At 42.0% G+C, this 17,492-nt stretch overlaps 1 protein-coding gene across 20 annotated transcripts in view; it reads right to left on the bottom strand.

Moving 5' to 3' along the window:
• RIMS2 (regulating synaptic membrane exocytosis 2) overlaps positions 1–17,492 on the bottom strand; it is a 791,243-nt gene that overhangs the window by 571,428 nt on the left and 202,323 nt on the right. For 8 of the 20 annotated variants that reach the window (XM_026663674.1, XM_026663617.1, XM_026663622.1 and 5 more), the window contains one exon: positions 16,333–16,344. The exons of the other annotated variants lie outside the window; for them this stretch is intronic. In XM_026663674.1, the coding sequence (XP_026519459.1) occupies positions 16,333–16,344 (12 nt within the window). The remainder of the gene's footprint in view (positions 1–16,332; positions 16,345–17,492) is intronic. 20 annotated transcript variants of the gene reach the window in all.

Below are 17,492 nucleotides of genomic sequence, written 5' to 3'. Positions count from 1 at the left end.
GGATGTGAAAGGATATTCACATCTGCATACTACTTAACCACGTGTCAGTTTTCAACCAAAAATTAGCATCATATGTGGGAGCGCACTCCATGCGTCCAGCAATCCATGAGTGGAGAGGGGATGTGCCAAAAAAGTATTGAATGTGGGGAAGAATATTCTTTACTAGAAAACTAGACTATTCTCCTCAAATCTCCCTTCTGGCAACCCCACAGAAATCAATACAGATTCAAGCTGTAATGACTGACTAATCCCCACTTCATGATGGTGATCCCGATTGAAGAGGGGTTCTATAGGCAGCCACAGACTGAGGAAGCCATGGCAGGTAGCCCCAGTACAGCACTCTGGGGATACAGAGCCAATACAGAATCAGAAAGACGCCACCCAGATGGTTTAGCGTTTGCAGGATCTGCGAGCAGTCTCCATGAATTGTTTTGATAATGGAAAAGGTAGGGTAAACCCTACCCCTTTAACAATTCAGGCAAAATCTCCACCAGAAAAACCTTGTGAACATTTCCTCCTTCCTAGTACCTCCTGTGAATGTTCCCAAATAGTATGGGAGGGAGGGAAAGAAGATTAGGCTGTCTTCGTGTGCTCTTTCATTTTTATTTGTAGTTTCTAGACTACTTTTATTAGAAGAATTTGCTTATATAATGAAAGATATTTTTTAGCAGTCTATGTCTTGGAATCAAAAAGAATTCAGTGTTCATACAGAACTCAGGAGTCAACCAAGTTATGAGGATTGACCTGAGAAACTACCCAAGTGGTACCTTCTGTTCATAATTTGTTTAGAGGAATATTTGAAAGGAGTTTTCTAGTAAAGAATCCTAGGATTCCTGAACATAGCAAAGGTTAAAGACTGAACTTTGGCAGACATGTTATTTGCCTTTTTCTTAAATATTTCAGAATGCATAACATTACTGAGACAGAGGATCTACTTCAAAGAAAGTGTTGAATGTTTTATCAACTTTTCATAGGAGATAAAGGAAGAAAGGGGAGGAAGTTTCCTGACTTGGCTCTGCATGGGCTTATTCTGTATAGAATTCTAAGTTGTTCTATTGAAAGCTTTGATTTACCTGGAGCAGTTTAAAAACAATTCAGAAAAAGCAACTTCCTGAACCCTACTAAAACAGATTAAAGAGCAAAGAAAATAGCAGTGTCTCTTATGGCAGCAACTGAAGTGCCCATTTTTGTCACACTTTTTAATTAACTGATTAGGAAGAGATCCAGGTAGCAAAAGAAAAATAATTCTTCCTTTAATTACAGCTGTAAGTTAGAATCTAAGGGACTGACCCTAAACCTGGTTGAAGTCAATGAGAGTCTTTCCATTTACTTTGATGGAGTTTTGATCAGGCTCTAAATTCTCCAATGGTTGCTCTTAAGAGATCTATCTATGAAAGAAAAAAGGAAAACCAACCCTTGAATATCCAAAACTATGTATTTTATTGTGGCCATTATTACGGTAACTAAATGTCATATCGTAAACAGAAAAATCTCATTTCTGCCCAGCGTGACCACATTCTTCACATCCCTCCATTTGTTTTCACAGATTTTGTGAGGCTGCTTGCTCACTTGCCTTTTACCTGAAGTGTTGATGGCTACTTTGAAGCCATTGATATTAAGAAATATGCATATCAATTCAAATTAAGTTGATTTTCAGTCAAAAGACTGGGGGGTCCACAATTAAAGCAGATTTTACTAGTATTTGCAATAAAATTACATCTTCCACAAATTTAATTGCAAATATTTTTGCTTAAGCCCTAATCTTAATTAGGTCTCATGTATTTTCAAACAGTTAAGCACATATTTTCAGTATTATTTGTACGTGGGCTGTTTTTAGCAGAGTAATTTAAGCAGAGCGATAACACTGAAAATCCAAGCAAGAGAAAGCGATGTCTTGAATCTTAATCTATTTAAATAATTTCAGTTCAATTTACACTTAAAAGTTAGACTTTGGTTTCTCAATTCACTTAGTTATCATTCTAATGATCGAAGTATGATAATACTAACAGAAAACCAGAAAATTCAAAAATTTGGTAAAGTACTTTTATCATTTAAATAAACTTAAGAAGTTTGAAAACCTTTAACTAAATAACTTTGACAACTACTTTTAATTGGTTGTCAATGATTGTCTTGCACTTTTAGAACCTGGAAGAGCCTGTAACTGGAGGTTCTTTGAGATGTGTGGTCCCTAACTGGATTCCAGCGTGGGTGTGCATGCATGCCATGTGCCAGAGCCAGAAGGTTTGTCCATGTGTCCCCTCGTGCTTGCAGCTGAGGGTATAATAGGCCTTGCAGGTCGACGCCCCTCCAGATCCCTCTTACTGCTAAGCAGTGGAAGCCGCAGCAAAGGGGGATGGAGGATGGATATTGGAATCCAAATAGGGACCACACATATCGAAGATCCTCCAGTTACAGCTAAGTAACCTCCTCTTCTTTGAGGGTTGGTCCCTATATGGATTCCAATGTGGGTGAGTAGCGAGCACTGATCTGCGAGTGCGACGTGATGATGTCAGTTGGCATGAGGTTGGAGAGGGTGTAGCATTCACAAATGCACCCAGAGACTCATTCGGAAATGCACTGGGAGGATAGGGTGTGCCCCTTACAACAGTCAGCAATGGAGACGAAGAGTCATAGCAAGTCATGGAAGGAGATAGAACACCAGGAAATGGCGGATGTCAAGGACTCTGTCCATGGTTGGAGCTGTGATGTTTGGGGTAGAAGACTGGGAGGAGAATACACTGATTCAAGTGGAACTCTAACACCACCTTAGGGGGGAATTTAGGGTGGAGATGCAGGGAAACTTTCATCTCTGTTGAAGATCAGGTAGTGGGGGTCAGCCATCATGGTCATCAGTTCACTGACTTGTCTAGCCAAGGTGATGGCTACTAAGAAGATCATTTTCATGGAGAAATGAGATGTGAAAGGGAGGACGTTACCATGGGCATGAATGGAGGTTTCGAGATTGAGGTCTCAGGATGGCGTTGGTTTGAGTATAGGTGGGAAGATATTGATTAACCATTTTAGGAAGGTGTGTGAAGACAGAAGTGCCATCCACCAGGGGAAGAAAGGCACTGAGTGCTGCAAGGTGGACTTGAATGGAGCTAAGGACTAAGTCAAACATTTTGAGTTTGAGCAGACAGGTGAGGACAGTAAGTATGGATATCATAGATAGCAGGTATTGGTGGCTGAGAGTCCAGGAGGTGAAGCACTTACATTTAGCTTGGTAGCACGCCTTGGTGGAGGCCTGTCTGCTTTGGTTAAGGATACATTGTACAGGGGTGGAGCACACCCCATCTCCGAGCTCCATCCAAAAACTACATTGTGAGGTTGGGATGACAGAGGTGGCCTTGGTCTTGTGTGCGGAGATACAGTAGGGTGCAGAGGCAGAGTGGTACAAGGACAGAGAGGGTCAGAAGGTCTCTAAACCAAAACTGGCAGGACCAAAATGGGACTATGAGGATTACTGTTGGATGATCCTGGCAAATCTTGCAGAGAATTTGCAGCAGAAAGAGGATGGGAGGAAAGGTGTCATGGAGAAAGTCTGACCAGGGGAGAAGAGGGGCATCACCCAGCAAGTCCCACCCTACTGCCCTGCAGGAGCAGTACAGTGGATGTCTGTGGTTCTTGTGAGTGGCAAAGAGGTCCCATCGCAGCATGCCTCACTTGCGGAAGAGGCACCAGAGTGTGGTGTCATGCAGGTCCTGCTCATGGCTCAGGCAGAGTGTCTTGCTGAGCACATCTGCCAGTCAGTTCTGGGTGCCCAGGAGGTATGTGGGCTGAAGCGTAATCTGATGTTTGATGCACCAGTTACAGAGGCAGATGGACTCCACACAGAAGTGGGGGGACCTGGTGCCGCCCTGTTTGTTGTTATAAGTTACTGCAGCAGTATCTTTATGCTCTGTCTGGGGCACCTTAGGAGCTGGAGCAGCAAGGTCAACACAAAACTTCACTCTTGACTGGCCATGGCTCGGGGAGACAACGCTGCATTTGTGCTGAGTCCTGGATGGGGATCTGCCCTTATACCCATAGTCATGCTTCTTGTGCTCAGGGCGGGATTTCATCAGCACTGATGGATCTGCTACCTGGAAGGTAGCCAGAGTGGCACACGCTGCTAGCAAAGGTTGCCACACCAGTGATTCTGCCAGTCCTGGATCCAACTGCAGACATGGACGCATAGATTGTTCCATGAGGATCTTTGAGACTAAGTTCCCTGGCCTTCTGCATCTGGGGTGGGAAGGAGAGGCAGATGGAACAGCAGGGGGCAATGTGAGTTTCACCGAGGCAGTACAAGCTCATCACACACAGAGAAGGAGTGCAGGCACAAAGCAGTTTTGTTTTTAAATCTGGCTTCCGAGGCATACTTCCCAGGAGGGCAGGTGTCCCCAATGGGGGAAGAACTCAGACTGAGCTAAGAGAGGGTTACTCACTCTGTGCAGTAACTGAGGCTCTTCAAGATGTGTGTCCCTATGGGTGCTCGCCTGTAGGTGCGGTAGTGTCCCTGCACCTGAGTTCTGAGATCTTCAGTAGCAGTGCCTGCTGGGCCGCACATGCTGTACTCCCAGTCTCATGCTGTGACCCACAGCTATATAGCACTGTGTGGTCTAACTGCCCTGAGTTTCTTCTGTACTGCAGAGTTTATATTTGAACAACAAAGTAGAGGTGAGGAGGGCGGGTAGTAAAGCACACATAGGGACACACATCTCAAAGAACCTCAGTTACTGCACAGGGTGAGTAACCTTCTCTTCTTCGAGTAGTGTACCTATGAGTGCTCCACTGTAGGTGACTCTAGAGCAGTGCCCCTACTTGGAAGGCTGGGGCTTCGGAGTGACATCTACTAAGGAGGATAAGACACTGTATCCTCGTAGAATGTCTGAGGCCCTGTCATGGGTGATTGTGTAATCTTGGCTGAAGGTGTCCATGGATGTCTAGGTAGCTGCCTTACATATGTCCATAATAAATAATAATAGGTACGTTATTCGGAAAAGCTATCAAGGTGGACAGTGCTCAAGTGGAATGCCTCTGAATTCCAGGTGGGGGCTGAAGTTTGTGTCATCAGTAGCAAAGGTGGATGCATTCTGAGATTCATTTAGAAAGATGTTGTTTGGATACGGTTGATCCCTTTGATCTTTTGGCAACAGAAAGGAATATGCATTGTGAATATGTTGCTTTAGATGGAAAGAGGACAGTACTCTGAGTAAGAAATTTCAGGGCTGTCAATCACAGTTAACTCAAGCGATTACCGTATATACTTGTTCATTAGCCCGTTCGTTTATAAGCTGACCCCCCAAAATGGATAGGTAAAAATAGCAAAAACTGTATGACCCTTTCAAAAGCCAACCCTATATTTCAGGGGTTGGAAAACTTTGGCTCCTGGCCGCTGGCGGGTCGAGATGTTTTGTTTACTTGGAGCATCTGCAGGCATGGAGCCCCTCAGCTCCCTGTGGCTGCAGTTCGCTGTTCCCAGCCAGTGGGAGCTGCGGGAAGTAGTGCCACTTATATTCGGCTTATGAACGAGTATATACGGTAACTCAAAACAAATTAACTCGATTAAAAAAATAAATCATGATTACTTGCAGTTTTAATTGCACTGTTAAACAATAATAGAATACCAATTTAAATTTATAAATATTTTTGGATGTTTTTGTACATTTTCAAATATATTGATTTCAATTACAACATGGAATACAAAGGGTACATTGCTCACTTTATATTATTTTTTATTACAAATATTTGCACTAAAAAAAGATAAACAAAAGAAATAGTATTTTTCAACTCACCTCATACAAACATTGGAGTACAATCTCCATTGTGAAAGTGCAACTTACAAATATAGAATTTTTAACATAACTGCATTCAAAAACAAAACAATGTAAAAAACTTTAGAGCAGAGATCTCAAACTCAAATCACCATGAGGGCCACATGAGGACTAGTACATTGGCCCAAGGGCCACATCACTGAAACCTTTTCATACAATGATACAAAAGTATAATCAAAAATGAAAAAAATGAAGAGTAATATAGTATGCTATTTAAAGTCAATGTATTAACTTTTTAAAAACTGTAATGAGAAGAAGGGTTTTAATAAAATATAAACACCTGTAACTATTTCTTATGTGGTCAGTAACACTGATGATGATCTACACTAACAGTCTATCAACATAGCTATAATGGCAGGAACTTTTTAAAGTAACTATTCATACAAAATACGTTACCACTTTTAACGAACATTCTTCCCAACTACTCACAGCAAAGAATCATACATGCTGAACTTCATACCTCAGACTGCTTATCTAGTCCATGAGGCCCTGCCCCTGCCCTGCCTCTTCCCACCCCTTCCCTGCCCCCATTCCAACCCCTTCCCCAAATCCCAGCCCCACCTCTTCTCCACCTCCTCCCCTGAGTGTGCTGCGTCCCCCCTCCCTCCTGGAAAGTCCTAAGCGCTGTCAAACCACTGTTTGGCAGCGGGAAGCATTAGGAGGTAGGCGGAGGAGCGGGGATGCAGCATGCTTGGGGGGGGGGGGGCAGAGGAGCTTGGCTGCCGGTGGAGTCGGCGCCTATGGCAGGCTGAGGAAAACAACTCCATGGGCCGCGTGTTTGAGGCCCCTGCTTTAGAGCCTACAAGTCCACTCAGTTCTACTTCTTCTTCAGCCAATCGCTAAGACAAACAAGTTTGTTTACATTTATGGGAGATAATGCTGCCTGCTTCTTATTTACATGTCACCTGAAAGTGGGAACAGGCGTTCACATGACACTTTTGCATCCAACATTGCAAGGTATTTATGTGCTGGATATGCTAAACATTCATATGCCCCTTCATGCTTTGGCCACCATTCCAGAGGACATGCTTCCATGCTGATGACGAGTTCTGCTCAATAACAATCCAAAGCAGTGTGGAGTCAGATGACACTAACAGAAAGTTGATTTTCTTTTTTGGTGGTTTGGGTTCTGCATTTTCTGCATCAGAGAGTGTTGCTCTTTTAAGACTTCTGACAGAATATTCCACACCTCATTCTTAGATTCTGGAAAGCACTTCAGATTCTTAAACTTTGAGTGCTGTAGCTATCTTTAGAAATTTCACATTGGTACCTTCTGTGTTTTGTCAAATCTGTAGTGAAAGGGTGTTTAAAATGAATAACGTGCTGGGTCGTCATCTGAGACTGCCATCACACAAAATATATGGCAGAATGCAGGTAAAACCATAAAGCAGGAGACATACGATTCTCCCCCAAGAGTTCAGTCACAAATTTAATTAACTCATTTTTTTTTAACAAGCGTCATCAGCATGTCCTATTTTTGAGTGCAAATATGTAAAAAAAATTCTACATTTGTAGGATGCACTTTCATGATAATCTCTTTATCTTTTTACACTGTAAATATTTGTAATCAAAAATATAAAGTGAGCACTGTATACTTTGTATTGTGTTGTAATTGAAATCAATATATTTGAAAATATAGAAAACATCCAAAAATATTTAAATATACTGTATTTTATTGTTTAACAGTGTGATTAAAACTGAAATTAATCGCAATTATTTTTTTAATCATTTGACAGCCCTAGTTGTAACACGACCTTATCTTTGTAGAAAAATTGTGAATGGGGGATATACCATGAGGACACCTATTTCTCCTACCCTCTGAGCAGATGTGATGACTACAAGAGGCCATTTTCAATTATAGATGCGTTAGCAGGAGGTTGCCATAGGTTCAAACAGGGGGCTGGTGAGACAGTGTAAAATTAGGCTGAGATCCCAAGGTGGGATTGGGTCTAATACTTCAGGGTAAAGGATGGAGAACTTGGCCTGCATCCAGCAAGAGGAGGTGTGGAGTCAACTGCAGGGTGATCAGTGGACAGACTGTCATGCACAAGAGGTAAGGATGTCATATCTGTCATGGCCATGTTGAGGCTATGACAATTACTCTGGCTTGTTCCACTTGCATCTTGTGAATCATTTTGAATAGTAAGGGAAAGGGTGGAAAGGTGTAGAAGAGGGGTGCATCCCATGTAACAAGGAAAGAGTCCCCCAGATATTGGTGGATATTTGGCATTTTTGGGTGTGGCGAATAGATCTATGTTCAGGAATCCCCAGCAGTTTCTCAAGTCTAGGATAGGTCTCCACCTGCCAGATTTTTTTTTTGGATTACAAAATAGTGGGAATAAAAGCCTTTCCCTCTGTGTTAGAATGGGACCAGTTCTACAGCTCCCAGATGCAGAAGGTGGTTTATTTCTTCTCGTAAAATTTGCTCATAAGAAGGATCTGTGAAGTGGGATGGGGAGGTTTGAGAGGAGATCTCCATCACCTGCATTGTGGATCATAATGCCTTTGAGGGGAGGATGGGGAAGGTCGAGATCTCGAGGTAGGTTGATATCTACCCTGTCTTCTCTTTGGTGCTGGTGTATAGATGCCAAGTGAGCACAGTGTTGCTCTGGAATTCGTTAGTGAATGAAGGGACTCAGTGTGCTCAGCAAAGAGTTTGGATCCTTCAAAGAGGAGATCTCCCTGGGGAACCCCGAGAGGTGAAGCCATGAAGACCATCTCACTACAACAGATGTCACAATGGACCAGGCTTGTAGTGCGATACATGCCAGAAGTTGTCCTTCTGTCACTGGTGCCTGGAACTGCTCTTTTTAGAGAACATCTCCAAGAGGACAAAGCTCATGGAATTTCGAATAGTTCACATGATTATACTTGGCTAGAAGTGCCTCATAATTAGCAATTTGAAACTGGAGCATGGCTGAAGACTACGACTTGTGACTAAAGTGGTCTAGTCTCTTCCAGTCCTTGTCATATGGGGTTGTTTTAGGACAACAGCAGCACACACTTGCTCATGCACTGCATTGAGCATGAGGGAATTTGGAGCAAGATGTGAGAATAAGAATTCCATTATGTCCTTGGCAGGGACACAACACTTCTTGTCTGCTTGCTTGCAGGTAGCTAGTATTGATGCTGGGGTCTGCCAGATCAGCGTGCGTGGATCCAACAAGGCATCACTGATTGGAAGTGCCATCTTTGCCAATGGGGAGGCATACAATATGCCAAGTGACTTGTGATGTTGCTCTCTACCTTCCCGCATTGGGATCTGGAGAGAGTCAGCAATCCTTTGGAACAGTTCTTGAAACTGTTTAAAATCATCAGCTGATGCTGGAGATAGTGGGATATGGCTTTTCAGGGGAGGATGAGGAGATGTTGGCTGGTAGTGTAACCTCTTCCTCCTGCCTCCATGTCTTCCTCCTGCTCTTCTAACAATTTTGGCTCTGGTTCAGGAGGCCTAAATACCAGTGAGGATGAAGAGTATATGTGTCTGTCTGCGATCGGTGGTGGTTTGGGAAAGTGTGGCCCAAGGGTCCCAATAGGGCCAATGTGGGGGAATAAGCACATGGGGTTGCATCCATGGGTTCCTGTACCAAAGACCTGGTTCACTTCTGGTCTCTGGATATCAACGGTGTGAGTATGGTTGTCTGTGTGGAGCCCCTTGATATGATTTGGAGGGTGAGAGGCACAATTGAGTACTCCTCCTCGCTGGGGAAGGGCAATGCGGTCCTGGATAGTGAAGAAGAGTGGCGTGGTATAAGTTGCAGTTCCAGGGGAGAGAGGCATGAACCATTGGGAGCTCAGTACAGAGGAGCGGAGACTCTGGGTTGTCAGAAACGATCAAGTCTATTGAGAAGTGGAACTCTTGCAGTACTGGCATGAGCATCATAGGTACTGGTGGTTGTGTCTAGTTAATTGTGCAGATGTTTTGGATGTTGACAGTGCCGAAGTTAGAGTGCATTCTGTCGAATGACCAGTAGATTGCACCACGGACTGCGTTGGTGTTGGAGGATGCATCCGTCATGTGTTTCGATGAGGCAGTTGGTACCAATTTTGAGATCTTTGATTTGTCCTTATTGGTCCCAAATGACTGTGTCCTGTTTGTGGTCCTGCCCTCTTAGGGTCCTTGAGCCTCTCAACAATACCAGAGATACCTAGACAGTCAAAGGAACTAGGTCTCATTCAAGAAGATGTCAAGGCTACCGAACTCACAGGGGATGCCTTTCTTTGAGGTAGCAAGAGAGTGAACATTTTCTTTTTGTAGTGGGGGTCAGCAGATGACAGTGCTGATGGCGGAGGAAAGGTATCGGGGCCAGATTCTGAGGCTGGTCGCAATGAGCCCTCCAGCAGTAAAAGTTTTATTTTCAATTCATGGTCCTTGCTGGACCATGCCTTCAATTTGAGGCAGTGGGTGCATTTCTGAGATACGTGCCCCTCACCCAAACAGTGGATGCACTGTGAGTAGCCGTCGCTCATTCGGATGGCCTCATAACAGGAGAGGCACCTTTTAATCCCGGCAGATCCAGGCATAACCCCAAGTAGAGAGAACTTCTCAGTAGGAAAGGGCATAGAAAAGGAAACCTATGCTAATCTAAAGAGTAACAGGGAGAAAACAGCAAAAGAAAAAAAAATTGAGAGAGAAGGGATAAAGGGAAGAAAAAAAATATAAAGGAAACACATACTTACTAAGAACTTGCAACAGAAACACTAATATCATTACAGATGTATTAAGGCCTCTGCTAGGGATTCTGTCCCTGACCAAGGGTGCTTGAGAAGGAACTGAGGATAATTGGACTACACAGCGCTATATAGCGCTCACATCGCGAGACAGGAAGGAGCACATGTGCAGCCCAACAGGCACTTCTACCAAAGATCCCCAATCCCAGGTGCAGGGGCACTACCGTACCTACAATGGTGCACCCATAGGGACACTACTTGAAGGAGAACCTAACTAACTACAACTCTAAAAACAGGCTGCAAAACAAGAAAATACTATAACTATATACAAGAAAGGAAGAACGGACAGTCATTTAGTTAAGCTAACAGCGTGAAGGAACATGGGTTCCAACTCAAGTCATGCAGTGGTAAGAAGGAACTGGAGAGGCGTTGACCCACACAACCTTTTATAACCTGAGCTGGAAACATGAGGGGACACATGGCTCACATGTGGGTCAACAGACAGAGCTACTAAAACCTTCCAGCTCCTGTGCATGTGCACCTATGTTGGAATCCATATAGGGCCATCACTCAAAGATTAGATCGTTTCTTTCTTTACAGATTTGGTCCTCCATTTAGCAAACATATTTTGCTATATCCAATTATGCAAGACTGAGGCATGGCTGGGATTTGTTTTTTGTTTTTTAACTTGTTCTCACTATACCAGCAGCAGCAGCAGAAATGTGCACATGAAGTACAATATGTGGAAACAATGATTTAAAGCAGGAGGAGTGCTGTAAGAAAAGGAAATAGGCATGCATAGAAAGCCTCTTCCCGCCACATGAACAGCAAAGCAGGAATCCTCTTTAATGTATGTGAATGACTTACTAGGTACATCTAACTAAATCCCAGCCATACATGTTCAATAACAGAATGGGCACCATATTCTGACAGTCAGAGGCTACGTGCAGCTCCCATCTAAACTGCTGCATATGCTCCCATCAACAGCATACATTGACTGGCAGCTAACTTCTACACCCATTGCATGCTGAGCAGTGCCCCAGCCCTTCTCTTGAAATCCTGTCCTCGCGGACAGGATCCCTATGGCATAAGGCATGGTAGACTGTTTCTCATCTCTGCATGGATCTGAGTGCTGCAGATTAAGCTATGGGAGGAGTTTCCTGATCCACATTGCTCAGCCATATGGTCAGTGTTCAACCATTAGCCACGCCCAGTATCTATAGCTATATTTAAGAATGTATTACAGTTACCAAAAATAGAACATGACCCTTAAGATACTGGACATAAAATTGTTATGCCACATTTGTGTTAGTACTGGAAAATGAGGGACAAACAAACAATTATGACTTTTCTATGTTGGTAAAACACTACCATAATCCATATCTTATATCACATAAAAGCCAAACATTGTACAGGATATCCATTCTGCGAATGTCTGCGTGCAAGGTGCTAAGGAATATAGAAGCTCTCTTGACACTATAGGGTGCAAAACCAGGATTTCTGCTGTTCCCTTCACAGATGCACATAGGAGAGCTTCTTTTACCCTTCTCTTACAGTCACACTGCACTGAGGAAGAGAGAATCTGGCTCAAAATATGTATTTGGCTCTCTATCTTCATTATTTCTAAACATACAATTCTAAATCAGTAGAACTGGGCACTACCTAAAGCAATCGGAGATGCAATCATTAACCATTAAAAGGTAATCTAAATACTAACAGCTCCCAAGATTCGCATACCCCTCCTCCCCCCGCCCCCAAAATGTAACCATCATGATACATACACCATAAATCCAGGTATTTGTGTATCCTCTTCACTGCATTGTTTAACTGAGGGCTTACTATCTTACTAAATTTAGAGCTTGATACTCTAAACATATAGACAAAAATACCTTTATAAATACAAGTGGTTGTGTTGACCACAATGATACTACTTGTGTTCAAGACCACTCTTAGATTCTAAGCTCTTTGGGGTGGGGGAGAGTTTCTTTTATTGATCTGTTACATACCTAGCACACCTTGGGTGCTACATAAATCATAATAAGTGATCATGTGCCACATGGATTATGTTTGAAGAAATGTATTTCTCAACCACACTAAAATACAGTCTGTCACAGCAATTAAAAACCTGTGGCTGGCCTGAATCAGCTGACGGGCTCACGGGGCTTGGGCTGTGTGATGCTGTATGATTGAAACATGAGCCATTATATCAATATTGCCACTGTTAGTAAATTGCAACAAATCTTGTACAAAGTATATCATATAAGGTGTCAATGGAAAAGTTACAATCAAATATGATTATCCCCTTTGTATGCATGTATCATCTTTGTATCTAAAGTTATGAATATTGATTGTGTTTGCTTATGGGGTAACGCCCACAAGGTAATTTACATCCAGTCTGGCCAGCACATTGTGAATGGACTATTCAAATTGATGGCCCATTAAAGGACACTTAGCTCACACAATAGACCATAGAAGAACCTGTCCCTGCCCGATGGAAGTATTAGCCAAAATATGCAGTTCCTATGACTCATAAAAGCATGCAAGGACATGTGACTTGCTCATGTGAGCCTGGACTCCACCTTGTGCCTGGAATTTTCCACAAACTAAGACAGAGAATTCCCTACACATGGGAGAAAGTATAAAAAGCCCTGGAAGCGTCTCCATTGTGCCTCTTTCCTGATCTGATCTCTGGACTTACACTAAAAGGAGCATTCCAACCAATGGACTGAGGACCTTCCAATCTTTTGGAAGTTATGAGAGACTTTACAAACCAGCAGTTTATTCCATCAGGACTACAAGTCTGATCCAAGAACTTTGCAATGAGTATGTATTTGTTTTCCTTGACCATCATAACACTCTCCGCTTTCTTTTCTCTTAGATGTAAGCAGAGTCTGAATGAACTCTCCCCTGACAGCTAGTTGGGGAGGAGGAGAGACTTTAGGAGCAAACTGTATTTACATGAACACACCTACTCTGCACAGGTATCTAGCAGACAGGAGCTGTGTAGCCCCAAGTGATCAACTTTGGCTGGTGTTGGGTTACAAATCACTTTAGTACTGAATGCACGGGTCGTGAAATGTTTTCAATGTTGTCTTTATTGTCTGAATAGGGGGGGGCAAAACTGTGCTTAACCTGCCCCAAATGAGGAGGTCCCCCTCAGCTGAAAGGACCTAGTTAAGCCAAGGACTCGAATGCCACACGCCTGTGAAAGCAGAGAGGGGTGGGGACAGGTGTTCCAGACAGGTGGTGTGGACTCTCCCTAAGGGTCCCCAGTCTGGTTTAACCTGTTCCTCCCCACTGTTCAAACATAGAGCTAAATAGACTTCATTAGGAGCCTTTTGTTATTTTAAGTGCTGAGATCACTTGTGATGGGACAGTGTTTCTGCCCAGCCTGATGAGAGCTAAAAATCACTAAGAGCTGACAAACACTAAGGAACTGACCTACAGAGGTCACAACAGAGAGGCAGGTGGCAGCAGAAGGTGACTGGCAGGCCCGGTTGTCAAAAGTGGCGAGCAGTCATCTGGCGGGAACAGCCAGCGGGAGGCGGTGAGGAACAGTGGCTGGTAGGGCAGTCAGGTGGCAAGGAACAGGGCTGGTGGGGTGGCCAGCCAGAAAAACTGCTCAGATGGCGGAGCAAGCCAGGAGCCTTCTTCCCTGGGTGGGAGGTGAACTCATGCACATGCACTTCTGAACCCTGGGTCCTCACTGACCAAAGACAACCACTGTGAATGGGGTATGGTGAGGGGGCAGAGGGGGACACAGAAAAGAAATTTTTGGTTGTAGAATTCAAGAACATGAGGCAGAAGACTGTGCTCCATACATTCTGCTCACAGTTTTATGTTTATGAATCCTGCTTGTGGCATTTTCCCTAATTAATGTCAGGCGACTTTTCTCCTTTCATTAAAAAAGTTTCTTTTCTACACTCAGACTCTGTGCTTGGAATGGGGAAGAATTGGCTCTCAGAGGCACCCAGGGGTGGTGTGTAATTTTCCCAGGTTACTGGGTGGGGGCTTGCGCCAGTTTTGTGTTATATTGTTGAAAAGGAACCCCTAGATATTGAACCTGACCCTGGTTGCTGCCAGCTCCACTTGGCAGAAGGGTTACATATAAATAAACCTTTAGATATTAGGTACTAAAGGATTGGCAACAGTGTTATTATTAGGTAAGATCTGAGTTATATATTGGCTTGCCTGATCTCTTGGGATTATAATAACCTTTGCTTGATTAAATTGGTATTAAATAACCACTCATCAAGTCTAATGTCTGGGTGGTAAAACGAGGGCTGGGATGCCAAAGGAGACTACAGTTTGGACTTCTTGTTAACCAGTGTGGTGAGACAGAAGTTTACTTCTGTTACTGGCTTGGTATATCTTATGAAAGAATAAACACCTGTTTTGGGGTGGATCTGCCTCATTTATTAGCAGTTTGTCCTAAATCTGGTATTCTCAGCTGTGACCCACAGACAGAGGCAGTGAGTGACTGGCTGTAAAATTGCTGCGTGGATGTTTGGGCCCAGGCTGGAGCCCAAAATCTGGGACCTTGCGAGGGGAGAAGTTCCCAGAACCTGGGCTCCAGCCTTAGCCCGAACATCTACACCGCAATTAAACTGCCCCATAGCCCAAGCCCCATCATCCTGAGTGAGTGGACATGGGACAGTGAGGGATTTTTCATTGCAGTGTAGACAACCTGTGAGGCCTGAAACAGCTCCCAATGAAAAGTGGTAACAAGCTCCCATTTATTTAAATGGGAGAGTTTGTTCTATGTGTACCTATTTGGACATATGCAAACTGTAAAAAACTTTTTAGTCTGCAAGTGACAGATTTAATTGCTAAGCACTAGAGGACAAGAGCTTTTATATTTGCAGTTGATTTTAGAATGTTTACAGTCACTTTCATGGAAAAGTAGATTTAGTTTAGCCAGGATATTTTGTTGTTTGTAATTTTTTTAAATGAAATTTAATTCCTTTCAATAAATGTTTAAAGCTGTCCAGGCATATTCATATTCTCTTACACATCCTCTCCTAAACATAGCTAGAATAAAATCAGTATTTTAAGAGAATACTTTAGGTTTAGTATTCACAAAACAAACTAGCAAAATATTAGTGGCATGCATAACTTAACATTCTTTCAACATTATACTCAATATAATATGTGCAGTAGGACTTGTGGATGACAAACTTATGCTTATAATTTAGTTTAAAGAACAAAAATAAGTTCTTAACTCCACCATATTATAGGGATTAAATAGTATCTAGTAAATTAAAAGTTTAGGATAGACATGTTTTCTTGATGATATTTGAATATTAATGTTTTGAATTACTGTGAAAAAACTCAAACTACTGAGCTGTCATTCCATCAAAATCAGAAGGATAAAATATAATAAAAAAACCTAATTTTAACCATGTGGGTGTTCATAATACAATCAGAGCTATCACTGAACAAAGCTGATATTACCAAATTTGTGCCACTTAAGTTGTAAAATTATTGTTAAATTCTTTTGGAAGAAAAAAAATCAGTAGTATTGCATCAATTATCCATTTTCTTTTCTTTTTTAAACTGCACATATAGAATATTGCAAAATTAAAGAAGAAGAAACTTGTGAGCATGCACTTGTTTTTCAACAAAAGAATTTTCATGCATAATATCTACAACACTTTAAATTTTATGGTTTTTAAGATGAATAATTATTAAACACATAAGGCCCATTCCTGCTCTCACTTAAACAAGAGCAACTCCTTTTTCTTTCAGTGGGAATTGTATCTGTATAAGTGAGGGCAAAAATCTAGCCTTTAGTATTAAGACTACTCATAAAAATAAATAATGTTAGACAGAAAAAGGCTCTAACCACTTTGTCCTCCTGGAGTTCATATCCACGAAAGCAAGAAAGAAAGGACAGAAAAAGACAAAGGAAAGACAGTTATTTCCATACTGAAACCAAGCACTAGTATGTGTTAGTAAAAATAAACAAATTTCAAGGAAATTGATTCACATACAGCTTTTTGTTTCTCCTAATTATGAAAAGTATATGGTGAAAGGGATGTTATTTTATTGGTTTTCTTCTAGTTGTTTATGGATTAAATTTTCAAAGGAAGTCAAAGTACAAATACATGCACAAGGAAAATTATTTTAATAAAAACAATTTAATAGTCAAATCCCACCTACCTTATTAAAACAAATAGTGGAGCTCACGTGAATAAAGAATGCAGGATTTGGCCCAAGTGTGATAGGTCCTAATCCTGCAAATGATCAGCATGGATGGAACCCTTGCACACTTGCATAGAAGCCCACTGGCTTGATGTCAATGGGATTCTGGGTGGGCAAATGTCTTTGAAGGATTATAGACTAATGCAGTTGGAAATAAGAGACTGATAGTGACATAACTGCATACCAATTACTCAATAGCTCATACAAAATATCAGAGTTTGAATCATAGATGTAAATTAAGACAAATTTGCCCCAACTGTTTATTATATGTTATGTAGTATATATGTTATTCTGTATTTGTCTTGTGCTTTTTTCCTTTGCATATTTATGAAAATATATGGTTGTATTAATATTGCCATATTATTTTTCTTGGTGAGAAGGTTGTCTTTTTAGCTGCCTAAAAAGTAACAGGAAGCACATTTTAGCAAACAAAAAATATTCAAAATTATTTCAATCAAAACTATCCCTCAGTCAATCAATTTGATATCAATGGAGAACAAAGCTTTACAAATGAAAAGATTTTTGATAACTCAGTTACTTACACTTGCCAATACACTGACTAAACTTAGGTATGCTATTAAGCACTTAATTGCACACTTAAGTAGGTGAGCACTTTCCATTTGTTTTACTGCTCTCATTCAGGTATCTGTATACAAACAGTTTTGTGCTCTTACACACTAGCTAGTGAAAATATCAATGTACAGTGGGTTAAGTTTTAAGCATTTTGAAAGATGTTACCATTTCTAGTGGTATTCCCCCATTATATAGATAGGGAGTATTGCTGAAAATCATAAAGTCTTT

The sequence above is a fragment of the Terrapene carolina genome, unplaced genomic scaffold, assembly GCF_002925995.2.
Source record: "Terrapene carolina triunguis isolate 2854851 unplaced genomic scaffold, T_m_triunguis-2.0 Scaffold58, whole genome shotgun sequence".
Taxonomy (NCBI): Eukaryota; Metazoa; Chordata; order Testudines; family Emydidae; genus Terrapene; species Terrapene triunguis.
This window is presented reverse-complemented; position numbering and strand designations above follow the sequence as displayed.